Raw genomic sequence first — 17,821 nt, forward strand, 5'->3', positions numbered from 1 at the left:
TTTGATTATTCTGTTTTCCGGCAAGGCATCTGAGGATGTGCGTTCATTTGTAGAGGACTTGGAAATTTCAGTGGTGATGAATGGTTGGTCTGATGAGCAGTTGTTACATATAGCCAAGAATAGATTAATGGGTGAAGCAAAGACATACGTAAGGTGTTCTGAGGCCTTAAGGAAGGCAGAGCAGTTTAAGCTGTTAAAGGAAGGGATTTTACAAAGGTACAAAAAACAGAATAGCCCCTGGTACTTTAGAGAGAGGTTAAGTACAATAACAAAGGGACATGGGGAGAAGATGGAGAAATTTGCAGAAAGGATAAGGAAAATTAATGAGTATACTTACGAGTTGGGTCAGAGCGATAAAGCGAATAGTGTTCTGTTGCTGGAGGCCAAGCAGGGGGCACTTGATGTATTTTTGAGAGGGTTACCGGCGTATATGTCACGGAAAGTGCGTGAAGGGACTCGAAAGATTTGTATTCGACCATTCAGCTAGCACAATTCAATGTGAGGAAATAGACGTAGCAACAGGGGTACATGAGAGGCAAACAACAGTGGTAGGATCCATAGGAACTAAACAGTTTAAGATTTTGTTGGATACAGGGGCGCAAGTGTCAGTGGCTACTGAGAATGTAATGGGACGAAGGAAGCTGGACCCACCATGTTATAGGTTGCGTGGAGTGGGGGATAAGGAGGTCACACCTTTGGGGTCACTGACAGTTGACCTTTGAATAGAAAAAGTCCGCTTTAATGCACGTATGGAGGTAATACCATGGGTAAGCGAGGAATATGACATGATCCTAGGAGTAGACTTCTTGCATCAACATCATGCCAAAATTGAACTTGGACAACAAACTGCAGAACTTGTTGGAATGTTATTTCAGCTAGGGGAAACTGTTGTCAATGCAAAGCTGTCACGAGGGGTGTTCAACGTAACGAACAAACCAACTGAAGCATGTACATTAGCATTAAGGCTTAATTCACAAGCCAGCCAGTGTGGCCGAGCGGTTCTAGGTGCTTCAGTCTGGAACCACGCGACCGCTACGGTTAGGTTTAAGTACTGTAGTTCTAAGTTCTAGGGGATTGATGACCTCAAATGTTAGTTCCATAGTGCTCAGAGCCATTTGAAGCTTAATTCGCATGAGTGTGTGTCTAGTGGCACCGGGAAGACGCTTTGGGAAATCTACCTGTGGGTATAGTAGGTGTAATTGAGCCACTGGAGGATAATGAAGTTTTGGGTTCACTGGGTTGTTTTGTGAAACGTAGTGTTGTACGTGTACAAGAGGGGAACAAAGGTCGAGTGGTTCCCATGAACATGGATAATTTTAGCGCTGCAGACGCGAATTTTTGGAAAAGAGTTTTAGAAGCAAACTTGGATGTACCAGATGACGAAGAATGGTGTTCAAGAGGTAGGTGAAGCGATCAACCACTAACTGCTGATAGAAATGCATTGCGTGTCAAAATTAAGCATTTGAAAGGAGGAGAAAGAGAACATATGGAAGAATTATTGCGGGAATTTGAGGATTTGTTTTTTCCACAAGGGCCGTTACCAGCAACTCCATTAGTTCAACACAGGATATTAACAGGGAACGGAGCACCTAGAATACCGAAGTATTTGCAGCCAATTGTGGAGGATTTGATTGATCAGCAGCTTGTGGACAGTATTATAGAGCATAGTAATAGTTGCTGGGGAGTGGACATTGTCGTTGTGCCTAAAAAATCTACAGATGGAACTAAGAAATACAGGTTCTGTTGTGACTACTGATACCTCAATAATAAGACTGTAACATACGCATACCCCATTCCAAACATAACGGAGACTTAGGATCATTTAGGACAGTGCAAGTACTTTTCTACGATGGATTTGACAAGTGGTTACATCAGTTACAGGTGGCTCCAAAGGATCGTCCAAAAACTGCTTTCTCTACACCTGGAGGCCATTACCAGTACATTAGAATGCCATTCGGTTTGAAAAATGCTCTGGCAATGTTTCAGAGGTTGCTAGATAGTGTCTTGAAGGGCTTGAAACCCGGCAGTGTGTGGTCTACTTGGATGACATTATAGTATTTTGAAGTAGTATGGAGCAACACAGACAGCAGTTAAGGGAAGTCTTTATGAGGTTAAGATCAGCTCGTTTGATGTTGAGCCTGGAGAAGTGTCATTTAGCATTAGAATAAGTAAAATATTTGGATCATATTATCAGTAAGGATGGAGTGCGAACAGATCCGAGGTTGGTACAGGCTGTAAGGGATTTTCGGGAACCGAAAACAGTTAAGGAAGTGCAGTCATTCATCGGAATCTGCAATTTCTATCGAAAGTTCATGAAGGGTTTTGCAGATTTAGCACAACCATTGACGCGATTGTTATGGAAGGGTGTGAAATTTGAATGGACAGAAGAGTGTCAGAAAGCGTTTGATAAACTGAAAGAACTGTTAACATCAAGTCCGGTTCTTGTGTTTCCAGATTTTGAAAAGGAGTTTATACTAGCATTCGATGCATTGAATCAAGCATTAGGGTGTGTTCTTGGTCAGGAAATTGATGGGAAAGAACATCCTGTAGCCTATGCGTCTAGGCAATTGAATGCAGCAGAGAGGAATTACTCAACAACTGAGAGGGAGATGCTTAGTGTAATCTATGGAATCACATATTTTAAATGTTATTTAAAGGGAGAAGATTTCGGGTAGTGACACATCATGCTGGATTGAAGTGGTTGTTGGGGTTGAAGGATCCATCCACTAGATTCGCTCGATGGGCTGTGAGGCTTGGTGAATTAAAGTAAGAGGTGGTGCACAAGCCTGGGAAGAAGCACGGTAATGCGGATACACTAACAAGGGAACATCCCCATCGCACCCCCCTCAGATTTAGTTATAAGTTGGCACAGTGGATAGGCCTTGAAAAACTGAACACAGATCGATCGAGAAAACAGGAAGAAGTTGTGTGGAACTATGAAAAAATAAGCAAAATATACAAACTGGGTCGTCCATGGGTAAGATAGGTAATATTAAGGGGAACGGGAGGCGAGGAGCTCTGTGGACCCGTGGTTAGCGTGAACAGCTGCGGAACGAGAGGTCCTTGGTTCAAATCTTCCCTCGACCGAAAATTTTAACTTTTTACTTTCAGTTTATGTGAAAAACTCTTATGTTTTCATCACTTTTTTTGGAGTGATTATTACATCCACAAGAAAACCTAAATCGGGCAAGGTAGAAGAAACTTTTCACCCATTCGCCAAGTGTACTAGTTAGGTGGGTCGACAACATATTCCTGTCATGTGACGCATATGCTGTCACCAGTGTCGTATACAAAATATCAGACGTGTTTTCCTGTGGAGGAATCGGTTGACCTATGACCTTGCGATCAAATGTTTTCGGTTCCCATTGGAGAGCCACGTCCTTTCATCAACTAATCACACGGTTTTGCGGTGCGGTCGCAAAACACAGACACTAAACTTATTACAGTGAACAGAGACGTCAATGAACGAACGGACAGATCATAACTTTGCGAAAATAAAGAAAGCAAAATTTTCAGTGGAGGGCAGATTTGAACCAAAGACCTCTCGTTCCACAGCTGTTCACACTAACCACGGGACCACAGCGCGCCTCGCCTCACATTGCCCTATCTTACGCATGGACGACCCAGTTTGTATATTTTGCTTATTTTTTCATAGTTCCACACAACTTCTTCCTGTTTTCTCGATCAATCTGTGTTCAGTTTTTCAAGGCCTATCCATTGTGCCAACTTATAACTAAATCTGAGGGGGGTACGATGGGGATGTTCCCTTGTAAGTAGGAAGGTGGTGAAAGTAGAAGTCATAGGTTATGACCTAGCGGTATGGCAAGAATTACAAGACACTGAAAACAACTGTAAATTGTATCGGACACAGCCACAATTTAATATGTACGACGGTCTTCTGTGCAGGGAAACGAAGTTAGGGCCAAGGGTAGTAGTGCCATCGAAGTTGAGGGATGAGGTTTTAAAGGAAGCACATGATCACGTGTTATCTGGTCATGGAGGGTGTAGAGCGACGAATAGGAGAGTGGCGGAGAGGTATTGGTGGAAAGGTAGAATAGGAGATGTAGATCAGTATGTCAAGAATTGTATACCATGTGCACAGAGAGCAGGTTTGACTCGGAAACAGATACAGCGACAACGATTACCGGAAGTGACAGGCCCATTCTCTTTGCTGGGGATTGATGTCTTAGGACCTTTTAAGCAAACACCATCAGGGAACAGATTCGTTCTCACAATAACAGACCATTTTTCGAGGTATGTGGAGATGGTGGCTATGCCAAATCAACAGACAGCAATGATCACGCAAGCGTTAGTAAACAACTGGATTTTAAGTTTGGTGCACTGGAAACAATAATTACTGACCAAGGGACCAACTTCATGTCGGATTTAATGAAGGAACTGTGTAAACTGTTGAATGTAAAGAAGTTGAGGATGAGCGCATTGCATCCACAGGCCAACGGAAGGGCACAACGGGTCCACAGAACAATCAGGAAGATGGTGAGTTTTTATGTGGATTCTCATCACCATCAGTGGGATGAGTATTTGAAGCATATTGTATGCGCATACAATGCAAAAGTCCATACAAATACCGGTTTGTCTCCATATGAGGTAGTGTAGAGGCGCAAAATGCCATCACCGTTTGATTTAGTGAAGTTACAGAAAGGAAGGACTGGTGAATCTGTACGTCAATTTGCAAGGACAATTCGGGATGTTTGGAAACGAGTACAAAAGGCGAATACAAAGGCTTTGCAAAGGCAGGAAGACGCAGTGAAGCGGAAAGGAAGTTTACCGCAGTATAGAGTGGGGCAATGAGTAATGCTGTCCCATACCTATATGCAAAAATGGAAGATGAAGAAGTTCCTCACATGGTATCACGAGGCATACCAAGTTGTTGAAACCACATCCCCCATTTATGTTAAGCTTCAGCTGCCAACTGGAATGACGATAGTACACATTGGGCGGTTATGGCCATTTAAGGGTTGCCTGGATGTGATTCCAGGTGTGTCACAGGAAGGAAAGAGGAAGAAAGAGAGAGTGAAGAGAGGTGCTAAGCACAGAGAAAATCAGGAATATAGAGTACAGCATGAAGTACAGTATGCTTTGCGATCCAGAAAGTAGTAGAGTATTTGTAGTTTTTGTTGTTTTTCTGGTTATGTATCATTGGATTTGCATAGATTAATTAGGCATTGTGTTTTATAAATGTTTTCGTGTATTGTGAATCTGCTAGGGACAGCAGTCTTTTGACGAGGGAGGAAGGGTGATGGTGATCCCTGTCTCAGGTCACTGAAAAGGGAAGTGTAACATCTGGCGTATGTGGAGTGTTGTTGGAGGAGAAATCAAATGCAGTTCTGGAGAAATAAATGCATCGGAGTAAATTTTGCAGCGAAGCTGTAATAAATATGTGTTGAATGAGGTCAGAGTCTTACGATTTCCTGCTAAAATTTTTAGTTATCGACAGTGATGGGTCAGGAAAGTCGCGTTTATTGCACCAGTTCATATAATGTAAATTTAAGGATGACAGTAGTCACACAATCGGTGTTGAGTTTGGACCAAAAATAGTGAATGTTGGAGGAAAATCTGTGAAGCTACAAATATGGGACATGCCCACGGTGCAGTTATTTTTAGCGAGGGGAGAATGAATTGACTGTCCAAGTGATATCGTGGAGCCAAAATTGAGCTTGCAACGGGTCAGAATGCACTGGATCTTCTCCATGTATGAGAATTTAGTAGTAGTAATAGCAAGTTCTTTTGAGCGGGGAGCATTTTCAGAAGCGAAACGTATAGAGTTCGAGGGGAGCGGAAATTTAATCACTGGAACTAAGTGCAACATAATAGGACCAACCTTCCACCTGCCAGTGTCAATTTCAGGAATCATCGAATTGAATATTACACAGCCACCGCTGTACTGGCCAGAAGCCACTTTAGAGTTTTGCCAAGGCAGAATCTGATCTTGTTAAATCAAACTCTGGAGCCAGGTCCGTTGAGATCCCTAAACCAGTTCATTTTAGAGCAAGAGGGGTGCATATCAGCCGAACAGCTTGTTCAACTTGTTGCTTAGTATAGGGAAAGGCAACGCCAAATAACGATCATTTTGAGCATCTGTGTGCCAAGTGTCATTGCAGCCTTAACTCTATTATGTGTTGTTTTCTTTCTGATCAGGCAGAGAGCTAATTCCGAAAGGGAACCAAGGGAAGTCCAAGTCTCAGTGGATTGAGACGAGTAGGTGAGGGGTTGATTGAGCAGTGGTTGTCCAATAAGGAATTTTTACGTTTGGTTTCATGTCATGGTTTTAAGAGGGCACTACACCACATTTAAGTTTTCTAGTTGTAAGGAAGTATCTCATAGGTGCCGACCCAAACAAGTTAAGAGCTAGTTAATGGTCGACCCGGGAACGGGATCTTTCCGAGGAGGGTAATAATGTAGCGGCTTTCCGAAGAGGGGAATAATAGAGCGGCACCACCGTTTAGGATAGGGAAAGTTAGTTTTGTGCAATATTCTGAGCACAAGTTACAGCCAGATGTTGGCCGGATTACAGTGGGTTACGCATATCAGAAGTTGCGAAGCAAATAGAGGCCGCAGGGGCGTAGAACTGCCGGAGAAGGCACACGCAGCAAGTATGCCATAGGTGCCGACCCAAACAAGTTAAGAGCTAGTTAATGGTCGACCCGGGAACCGGATCTTACCGAGGAGGGGAATAATGTAGTGGCTTTCCGAAGAGGGGAATAATAGAGCGGCACCACCGTTCAGGATAGCGAAAGTTAGTTTTGTGCAATATTCTGAGCACAAGTTACAGCCAGATGTTGGCCGGATTGCAGTGGGTTACGCATTAGAGATGGGGGATCCGCTCTTGAACTAATTCATAGAGTTGAATCTTTCAAAGGAGTGAACAATCAGTGATTCAGAAAAAAAGAACGGTAGCTCCAAACGTTTCCCACGGCAGAGAGAGAGAGAGAGAGAGAGAGAGAGAGAGAGAGAGACGGAGCATATCAGCAGCGCCTCTGCTGGTCAGAGCACAGTGCACGCCACACAACACAGCCAGCGCCGGCCTCTGCCCTGCTTCTACCTTGGCTGCCTGCATTGTGCAGTGCTCCATTGGATTTTGTGTTTCACATATGCCGTGCCATCTCTGTGCGTCGTCTGCCGCGTGCAGTGTCGCACTCTGTCGGCGATCGTTTCAGTCACACGTCCTGCCCTCTGGGCAGCTGATGCGAGCAACAGGACAGAGAGCCACCTAGCGGATAACATAGGAACTACTTGCAACAACCTGCTCGCAAGGGAACGGACGATTTGTCTCGGAGCGGGTGAGTTCACCGCTCCCCCCCCGCCCTCGGAACTCGCCCGTTCAACGCTCATCCCACCGTCTCGACTCTAGCCAGAGCGTTGAGCAAAGCGACTCAGGTGTCAGTCTGGTCGCTGCGGTCTCAGCTCACGCAGTAATACAGCTCGCGGCTCGACCTACTCGACTCAGCGCCTCTGCATCGGAGTTCGTCCCTACTGGATATTGTTCTTCGTAGTAATACCGCTATGTATATTACATTATTATGTTATTTATACATCAATTGTTTTTATTTTATTTTTATTTGTTTAAACTGATTAGATTAGGTTCCTGATGACTCCTCTTACTATAGGATTTTTATTATGGACACTCGAATTTATGCTTTAATTACGAGCGAACCAATAAATGTATCGCAAAATGTGATACACCAATATTTTCCTTGTTTTATTCTGCGTAAGGCTATATGCAGCACTTTCGTTTTACAGTCAAATTTATATTTTGCGATTTTAGGCGTCTTCGGAAGGAAACGTTCACTTTAAAAATATATGGCTTGCGATGTATTTGTATGAGGTTAATGAAATTTTAATACATTATAGCCAAATATATTGTTAATGTAAATCTCAAGTTACGAAATTTTCCGATCACCCAAAAAACCACGAGAGTGCAAAATAAATCAATAATCAAAAACTTTGTCATATCGTGGAAATTTCAATAAACAATACAAAATTCTTACTCATTATCTGTGTTCAAGATCAAAATACAGGTATAGTACTGGAATAAACCAAGTTTAAAGGGCAATGTGCCTTCCATTTATTTTCTACTGTAAATGAGTGGTGAGTCATGAAAAAGAGCTAATTCATTTCAGGGAGTGAACAGTTCTGATCCAATCTCTGAAAAGAACAGTTTTGCCCATCTCTATTACGCATATCAGCAGTTGCGAAGCAAATAGAGGCCACAGGGGCGTAGAACTGCCGGAGAAGGCACACGCAGCAAGTATGCCATAGGTGCCGACCCAAACAAGTTAAGAGCTAGTTAATGGTCGACCCAGGAACCGGATCTTTCCAAGGAGAGGAATAATGTAGCGGCTTTCCGAAGAAGGGAATAATAGAGCATCACCACCGTTTAGGATAGGGAAAGTTAGTTTTGTGCAATATTCTGAGCACAAGTTACAGCCAGATGTTGGCCGGATTGCAGTGGGTTTCGCATATCAGCAGTTGCGAAGCAAATAGAGGCCACAGGGGCGTAGAACTGCCAGAGAAGGCACACGCAGCAGTTTGCATGGCTCAAGTTGCAGGCAGAAGGGGCCCACTGGCCAACCTAGCGTGTTATGACTACGTGAACCAAAGCGGTGCAGTAGGCAAAACAGAGGTGCACAACCGAGTATAAATAGGTGTTGTTTTCTATGTTGTTGTTGTTGTATTCAGTCCTGAGACTGGTTTGATGCAGCTCTCCATGCTACTCTATCCTGTGCCAGCTTCTTCATCTCCCAGTACTTACTGCAACCTACATTCTTTTGAATCTGCTTAGTGTATTCGTCTATTGGTCTCCCTCTATTATTTTTACCCTCCGCACTGCCCTCCAATGCTAAACTAGTGATCACTTGATGCCTCAGAACATGTCCTACCAACAGGTCCCTTCTTCTTGTCAAGTTGTGCCACAAACTCCTCTTCTCCCCAGTTCTATTCAATACCTCCTCATTAGTTATGTGATCTATCCATCTAATCTTCAGCATTCTTCTGTAGCACCACATTTTGAAAGCTTCTATTCTCTTTTTGTCCAAACTATTTATCGTCCATGTTTCACTTCCATACATAGCTACAGTCCATACAAATACTTTCAGAAACGACTTCCTGACACTTAAATCTATACTCGATGTTAACAAATTTCTCTTCTTCAGAAACGCTTTCCTTGCCATTGCCAGTCTACATTTGATATCCTCTCTACTTTGACGATCATCAGTTATTTTTCTCCCCAAATATCAAAACTCCTTTACTACTTTAAGTGTATCATTTTCTAATCTAATTCCCTCAGCATCACCCGACTTAATTCGACTACATTCCGTTATCCTCGTTTTGCTTTTGTTGATGTTCATCTTATATCCTCCTTTCAAGACACTGTCCATTCCGTTCAACTGCTTTTCCAAGTCCTTTGCTGTCTCTGACATAATTACAATGTCATCGGCGAACCTCAACGTTTTTATTTCTTCTCCATCGACTTTAATACCTACTCCGAATTTTTCTTTTGTTTCCTTTACTGCTTTCTCAATATACAGATTGAATAGCATCGGGGACAGGCTACAACCCTGTCTCACTCCCTTCCCAACCACTGCTTCCCTTTCATGACCCTCGACTCTTATAAGTGCCATCTGGTTTCTGTACAAATTGTAAATAACCTTTTGCTCCCTGTATTTTATCCCTGCCACCTTTAGAATTTGAATGAGAGTATTCCAGTCAACATTGTCAAAAGCTTTCTCTAAGTCCACAAATGCTACAAATTTAGGTTTGCCTTTCCTTAATCTATTTTCTAAGATAAGTCATAGGGTCAGTATTGCCTCACGTGTTCCAACATTTCTGCGGAATCCAAACTGATCTTCACCGAGGTCAGCTTCTATCAGTTTTTCCATTCGTCTGTAAAGAATTCGCGTTAGTATTTTGCAGCTGTGACTTATTAAACTGATAGTTCGGTAATTTTTACACCTGTCAACACCTGCTTTCTTTGAGATTGGAGTTATTATATTCTTCTTGAAGTCTGAGGGTATTTCACCTGTTTCATACATCTTGTTCACCAGATGGTAGAGTTTTGTCAGGATTGGCTCTCCCAAGGCTGTCAGTAGTTCCAATGGAATGTTGTCTACTCCCGGAGCCTTTTTTCGACTTAAGTCTTTCAGTGCTCTCTCGAACTCTTCACACAGTATCGTATCTCCCATTTCATCTTCATCTACATCCTCTTCCATTTCCATAATATTGTCCTCAAGAACATTGCCCCTGTATAGACCCTCTATATACACCTTTCTGCTTTCCCTTCTTTGCTTAGAACTGGGTTTCCTTCTGAGCTCTTGATATTCATCCAAGTGGATCTCTTTTCTCCAAAGGTCTCTTTAATTTTCCTGTAGGCAGTATCTATCTTACCCCTAGTGAGATAAGCCTCTACATCCTTACATTTGTGCTCTAGGCATCCCTGCTTAGCCATTTTGCACTTCCTGTCGATCTCATTTTTGAGATGTTTGTATTCCCTTTTGCCTGCTTCATTTACTGTGTTTTTGTATTTTCTCCTTTCATCAATTAAATTCAATATTTCTTCTGTTACCCAAGGATTTCTACTAGCCCTCGTCTTTTTACCTACTTGATCCTCTGCTGCCTTCACTATTTCATCCCTCAGAGCTACCCATTCTTCTTCTACTGTATTTCTATCCTCCATTCCTGTCAATTGTTCCCTTATGCTCTCCCTGAAACTCTGTACAACCTCTGGTTCTTTCAGTTTATCCAGGTCCCATCTCCTTAAATTCCCACCTTTTTGCAGTTTCTTCAGTTTTAATCTACAGTTCGTAACCAATAGATTGTGGTCAGAGTCCACATCTGCCCCTGGAAATGTCTTACAATTGAAAACCTGGTTCCTAAATTTCTGTCTTACCATTATATAATCTATCTGATACCTTCTAGTATCTCCAGGATTCTTCCATGTATACAACCTTCTATCATGATTCTTGAACCAATTGTTAGCTATGATTAAGTTATGCTCTGTGCAAAATTCTACCAGACGGCTTCCTCTTTCATTTCTCTTCCCCAATCCATATTCACCCACTATGTTTCCTTCTCTCCCTTTTCCTACTCTCGAATTCCAGTCACCCATGACTATTAAATTTTCATCTCCCTTCACTACCTGAATAATTTCTTTTATCTCATCATACATTTCATCAATTTCTTCATCATCTGCAGAGCTAGTTGTCATATTAACTTGTACTACTGTAGTAGGCATGGGCTTCGTGTCTATCTTGGCCACAATAATGCATTCACTATGCTGTTGGTAGTAACTTACCTGCACTCCTATTTTTTATTCATTATTAAACCTACTCCTGCATTACCCCTATTTGATTTTGTATTTATAATCCTGTATTCACCTGACCAAAAGTCTTGTTCCTCCTGCCACCAAACTTCACTAATTCCCACTATATCTAACTTCAACCTATCCATTTCCCTTTTTAAATTTTCTAACCTACCTGCCCAATTAAGGGATCTGACATTCCACGCTCCGATCCGTAGAACGCCAGTTTTCTTTCTCCTGATAATGATGTCCTATTGAGTAGTCCCCTCCCGGAGATCCGAATGGGTGACTATTTTACCTCCGGAATATTTTTCCCAAGAGGACGCCATCATCATTTAACCATACAGTAAAGCTGCATGCCCTCGGGAAAAATTACGGCTGTAGGTTCCCCTTGCTTTCAGCCATTCGCAGTACCAGCGCAGCAAGGCTGTTTTGAATAGGCCAGATCAGTCAATCATCCAGACTGTTGCCCCTGAAAGTACTGAAAAGGCTGCTGCCCCTCTTCAGGAACCACACATTTGTCTGGCCTCTCAACAGTTACCCCTCCGTTGTGGTTGTACCTATGATACGGCCATCTGTATCGCTGAGGCATGCAAGCCTCCCCACCAACAGCAAGGTCCATGGTTCATTCAAGTGTGGCAGCTCTCCTGGGTGGTGGGGCATGTCACACCACCGGCTACACACAGCAGCAGATGGGGTGCCAGCATTCCAGTTCACGGCCGGTCATTGGTTCGACCCCCTGAGAGCGACAAGGTTCCGTGGCCAGCCAGCCAGCAGCAGGCCACTGCACAGCTCGCTACCGCAGTCAATCGTCCTGGCTGCCAACGCATGCCAGAGGCATCCCGAGGCAAGGGCCACAGATCTGGACGCTGGATTGTGGGCGCTTGTCGTCACCGCGTCCTAAGCCATGCCGGCTAGAGAACACGGCACGGACCATGTTGCAGTTGTCACTTGGCCACTCAGTGGCTCCTTGGTGCAGTGCGGAGGCAATGAGGATGGGGACAGCTGAGTCGGCAGGGACGCAGACCGCTGAGTCAACTGCGGCATTCTGACGATGACGCAACTCCGCTGGCGTACAAGGCCAGCTGAACACAGCATTGCATTGCATGGGCCACTGGGGCACTGCCTCAGCATTGCAGGGCCCTATGGCACAGATGGAGGTGTATGAGGGCACTGTGGTTGGAAACAATAAATCAGTTGGAAAGTTCTCGCAGAGTTTTAATACAGCACCTCCTGGCACCCATCCACTACACATAGCATTGCCTCATACTACAGCCGTTTATTACAGAATTGGTCAGATGAGGCACAATGCTGCACACATCTCCACTAGAGAAGTTGTTGTCAGGTGTGGACTGAATAGGGAACGTGTGGCTGTCCAACAGACTGTGGTAGACATTCATGGAAATGGATTGGGGACGGAACACCCGTGCAATGTAAATGCCTCTGCAAATGAGGAAACTTGCGTAAATCATGATTATTTAAGAGGTGAGCTTTACTCTCTCCTGAAAACCATCAAAGAGCTCCTCCAAAATCTTCCAACCACCCTTGTGACAGCAGTGCCGATGACCCTTGAAGCCACCCACTATTAGGCAACACAGGCACACCATGCCTCATATTGTTCATGGCCTAACCATATGCACATGGAATGCATACAGCATATGTTCCCAAGTAGGAGACTTCCAGCAGTTCCTACGTGACGAGGCAATTGATATCTGCCTTGTCCAGGAAACCTTCCTAAAATCTAGCATCCATGTGCGGTAGCAAATTTCATTTGTCACTGCACTAATAGGCTTACAGTGGGAGATGGTACTACCATCTACATTAAGACCTCACTCAAACTGTATTTTGTGCAGCTCCCACAACTATCAACAATCGAGACCGCTGCTATTGCAGTAGAAACGACGTCAGGTTGGATTGTGTTCATTGCAGTTTATAGGCCTCCTGGAAGACTACTAGAATCCAGAGGTTTTGCAGTTACTGTCTCTGCACAGTAAACTTTTTATTGTGAAAGACTTTAGTGCAAAACTCGTTGAGTGGCACTCCAGGGTAACAAGCAAGAGTGGTTGTCATTTACTGTGTGTAATTTGGCAGCACAACGCGATAGTTCTAGGGCCGTATGCCCTGACGCATTAGTCAAACAATGCATGTGTCTGCCCTAACATGCTCAACATTGCAGTGGTGAGGGGAGTCAGACACCTCACTACTACCACAAGTCGAGTGGCTCTCTCGTCTGACTATCTGAAATTCATTTTTGATATAGAAAATGATGGTGTGGAGCCATCAGAATGATGGTGGCAACTAGGGAGAGTAAATTGGTAACAGTAGAGAGGACCTGCAAGGCTCTCTTGCTGCCATCCCAGACCCGGATATCATCGGTACAAACGAGACATTGAGGCAGCTTACAGTGCTCCGGGCTGTAGATGCCGCCACACCTAGGGGTACACAAAGGCCTCCTCACAGATTGTACCAGTTCCCCCCCTGAAGTATTACAAGCCATTTCAGACAAGAATAGGTTTTTTTGTGAGTGACAAATTACATGCCATTCTGCCACCAAATACCACCTAAATCAGCTGTGCCACAAAATAATGGTGGCAGTGGAAAACCACCAAAATCATGATTAGGCTGGCAAAGTAACCATGCTTCGCACTGAAGATGACTCTGCCTGGCTACTAAATAAACAATTCCTACCAAAAGGGCACTGTCTTCCTCCTCTGAAAGTCAGCAGAGCAGTTGTTTGCAAAAGCTAATGTCTAGGCTGATTGCTTTGTGGACAACTTTACTCCAATAGCGGATGATTTAGATGAGCAGCACATGCAAATTGTACAACAACGGTTGTCCATTTTTCTTGCAGGCAATGCCATCAAACCTGTCACTGAGAAGGAAGTTGATGCCCAATTTCACTCTTTAAATACTAGGAAGTCTTGCGGATGTGACCAGGTAGAAGCTCTTATGTTGAAACAACTCCCACCTGGTGCACTGTGACCTACCTCGAATGCTTTCAATTACGTTCTGTGGACTGTCATCTACCCCTACGCATGGAAACATGCAGAGGTGGATGTTATTCCCATGCAAGGCAAAGATGCGAGGCTTCCTCAAAAGTATCGGCCGATCACTCTGGTCCCTGTTCTGTCTAGAGCATTCGAATGAATTTATATCAAATGGCTCATGGAGCATGTGAACAGGGAGGGGGCTGATTCTCTCAGAGCAGTTCGGCTTCTGGCACAGTCACAGCACACAAAACCAATTACTGCATGTTTTTGAGGCCGCGATGGAGGGCCTAGAGCATCGGAAATACTCAGGGGCAATACTTCTTGATGTCTCCAAGGCCTTTGACTGCACGTTGGAACGAGACGAGGGCCTCCTCTGCAAACTTTTTGTACAGAAGTTTCTGATGCTGCACATCAGGCACATCATGTCTTATCTGCATGACCGGACTTACCCTGTTTGTGCCGAAGATGGCATCTCAAGTAATATGCCTATATGTGCTGGAGTGTTGCAGGGGTCAGTTCTCGGCCCCCTGCTGTACTCTCTGTATACAGCCGAGTACTCCCTGTATACAGCTGACATACTGCACTCAGACAGAATATCCTTAGCATTGTATGGAAATGACACCACACTCTACACACATTCCCAGACAATCTACATCACTCATTGCCATTCACAGGTGGCATGCGATATCCTAGGAGCCTGGGCTATGAAATGGTGCCGCAAGATCAATGCCATGAAAAGCCAGGCTGTCACAATAACGTGGATTGCTCATGTACCTTCAACTGTTGCGAATCATGAGAGGCTCCATCCCCTAGTCTTGCATGGCTAAGTATCTAGGCGAACTCTTGATAGGCATCTGAACTGGAAGCCACATATTTGTGAGGTCTGGGGGAAAGCTCATACTTTCCCTGTATTAAATCTGGAATAAATACTTCCTCCACACTGTGGAATTACGCTATATCTAGCATAATTACACAGTCTGGAGGAAGCATTGCTGTATCTAGCACTGATCTTACCAGTGCTAGAATATGCATCCGCAATGTGGAGAAATATACCTGACATCCATGTTCATCAGCTCCAAGGGGTGACTCACATTGCACTTACTGTGAGACTACCTGACCAGGACTTTGCATGAGGAATCATGAATCCCCATGATAAGGGATCACATAAAACAGATTGCCCATCGGCTCTGTGAAACATTGCAGCAGTCTGACAATTGGCTAGTTTCAAGTCTAGGAAACCAGCAGCCCAGACAACGGACCACCAGGTGGTCCGACCTGCTTTGGCAGTGAGGCAGACTCAAGACACACACATCAGTGTTCACAACACATAGATAACAAACAAAACAGTTAGCCACAAACAAAATACACTTTGAGGGAATGAAGGAACAATTTTACAAAACTTAGCCTGTGCAAAACTGACAGTTAGAAATGCCTATTAGTAAAGGGGCAAGTCAAGGACCAACCACAAAGGAGCACCCCCTTCATGGTCCAGTACTAAGCAGGACTGGAATAACTGAATCATGTTCTCCACCACAGTTTTGACTACCTATCACCCTGCTCTGAAATGAGAAATATGCTTCCCCTCCCACAGTGGTATTCTGTTACCCACCAAATCTACCAATATCCTTGTCCATCTCTGTTCCAGCTCTGATCCCAACCTCTTGCCTCATGTCTCATATCTCCAATCCCTTTAAAACACATGGTTGCAAACCCTTCCCATACATCCCCCTACTACCACCTACTCCAGTTCTGCCATAGGCACCTCCTACGCTCTCAGAGGCAGGACCACCTGCAAAAGAGCCATGTGATCTAGCAACTTAGCTGACACGATTGTGCAGCATTCTACATGAGCATGACTACCTGCAAGCTGTTTGTCCACATGAATGGCCAGTATCAAGCTGTGAAGAACACAACCTCCAACAACCTCATTGTCAATGGGATGTTAAACTTCAATCTTCATTCCTTCTTTTTTTTGCAGAAGGGACAGATTGACGACCTAGTCGCCAAACGTGCCACTCAACACGATGTGCTTGCATTCAGCTACTGCCACATCTGAATCCTTCTCGCCAACACCAGCTTTTCTGAACTGTGCAACTGAGAACCCTCCCTGCAAGACATCCTCCATGGCCTCAGCTGTCGCTAGTCCCTGTCCTCCACCTGCCTAGTTGCCTTCCCTGTTCAAGTTCCAGCCACTTGCAAGTCTCCCTAGTGCATCTTCACAGTTATTTCTCCTTCTCAGCTTCTCTCCCCTCCCCACTCACTCTCAGTGCAGCCTCATGATACTGCACCTAGCAGCCCAGCATACTTCATATAATAATTTATTCTCTCAGTGTAACCTAATTACTGGAATATTCCTATTACCGGTTTCACCAGTTTGTCACCATCTTAAGAGGTGGTAGTTAATCCACAGATAGTTCCGTTGTAACATTTAAAACTCAAGTTACATGCATTCTGACAGTCATGGAACAGTATAAAATATCTCAGTGAAATATGTATGTCATCACATGGTAAAAGAGACTACTGGTGCATTTTATAATTTTCATGATGCTCAGAACATATATAACTTGAGTTCTTATGTATTATGATGAAACTGTTTGTGGATGAAGTATCACATCTGAAGAGAGCAATAAATTTCCAAAACCTGTAATGTGAATATTGTAGTAATTTTACGATTTTGGAATGGTAACTTGTTATATAAACATTTATAAGGTCATGTGCTTCCTGTCACCAATACGTGAACTCTTAAAAAAAAGCCCAGCATCCTTTTCCTGACATATCCGTTTGCACCCACAGGCAACACTATTGTTTAATAATCATATACTAATGAGAAATGGTGTTACAAATTTAGCACAACTTGGCTGTACATTTTTTTAGAAGTTTAACTTTAAAATTGTATAGCGGTTTTTGTTACACATCAAGTGAACTCTACTGTGATAACAATTCATTGGTGTGATCTGTTTAGTGTTACAAGGCAAGAACAAGGAAAAAAGTCATTAAAATTTCTAATACATTAGTGAGTAAGATAACATTAAGTTCTTTGAATGTTCAGCCTGATAATGTGAATAAATGATAACTGTAGTGAGTTATGATTCACCAATGACTCAGAACATGAGAAACTTACACATGACATTTGAGCTCTGTGTTGACCAATCTGTTTAGCATTGACCATTCTTTGTTTAAAAAGAAATGTGATCTACACATTAATTGATAATTTTTCAGAAGTTGTCTTCTAAAACAGAAAATTCTTTAATGTTAAAGTGCCAGATGGCAATGAAGAAGAATTAGAAACTGAGCCAACAATGAAGTGCATTTATAATGGATATGAACATACAGAAGGACAGTACCTATCAGTTGACTATCCTCTCTGTGTAGTGTGTGTTTGTGAAAAGGGCTTTGATGGTAAGCAAATCCATGTTGATTTTTTTGTTACTCACTAAGTGATATAATAGTACTCAGATAAGATTACATATACAACTAACAGAAAAGAAAGACATTTTGGCAACATCTTGGAAAT

General features: G+C 43.4%; 1 protein-coding gene across 2 annotated transcripts in view; it reads left to right on the top strand.

The window, feature by feature from the left end:
* LOC126163087 (uncharacterized) overlaps nt 1–17,821 on the top strand; it is a 111,302-nt gene that overhangs the window by 25,643 nt on the left and 67,838 nt on the right. For both annotated transcript variants that reach the window (XM_049919998.1, XM_049919999.1), the window contains exon 5: nt 17,566–17,706. In XM_049919998.1, coding sequence (XP_049775955.1) covers nt 17,566–17,706 — 141 coding nt within the window. The remainder of the gene's footprint in view (nt 1–17,565; nt 17,707–17,821) is intronic.

The sequence above is a fragment of the Schistocerca cancellata genome, chromosome 2 (genome assembly GCF_023864275.1).
Source record: "Schistocerca cancellata isolate TAMUIC-IGC-003103 chromosome 2, iqSchCanc2.1, whole genome shotgun sequence".
NCBI classification, from domain to species: Eukaryota; Metazoa; Arthropoda; class Insecta; order Orthoptera; family Acrididae; genus Schistocerca; species Schistocerca cancellata.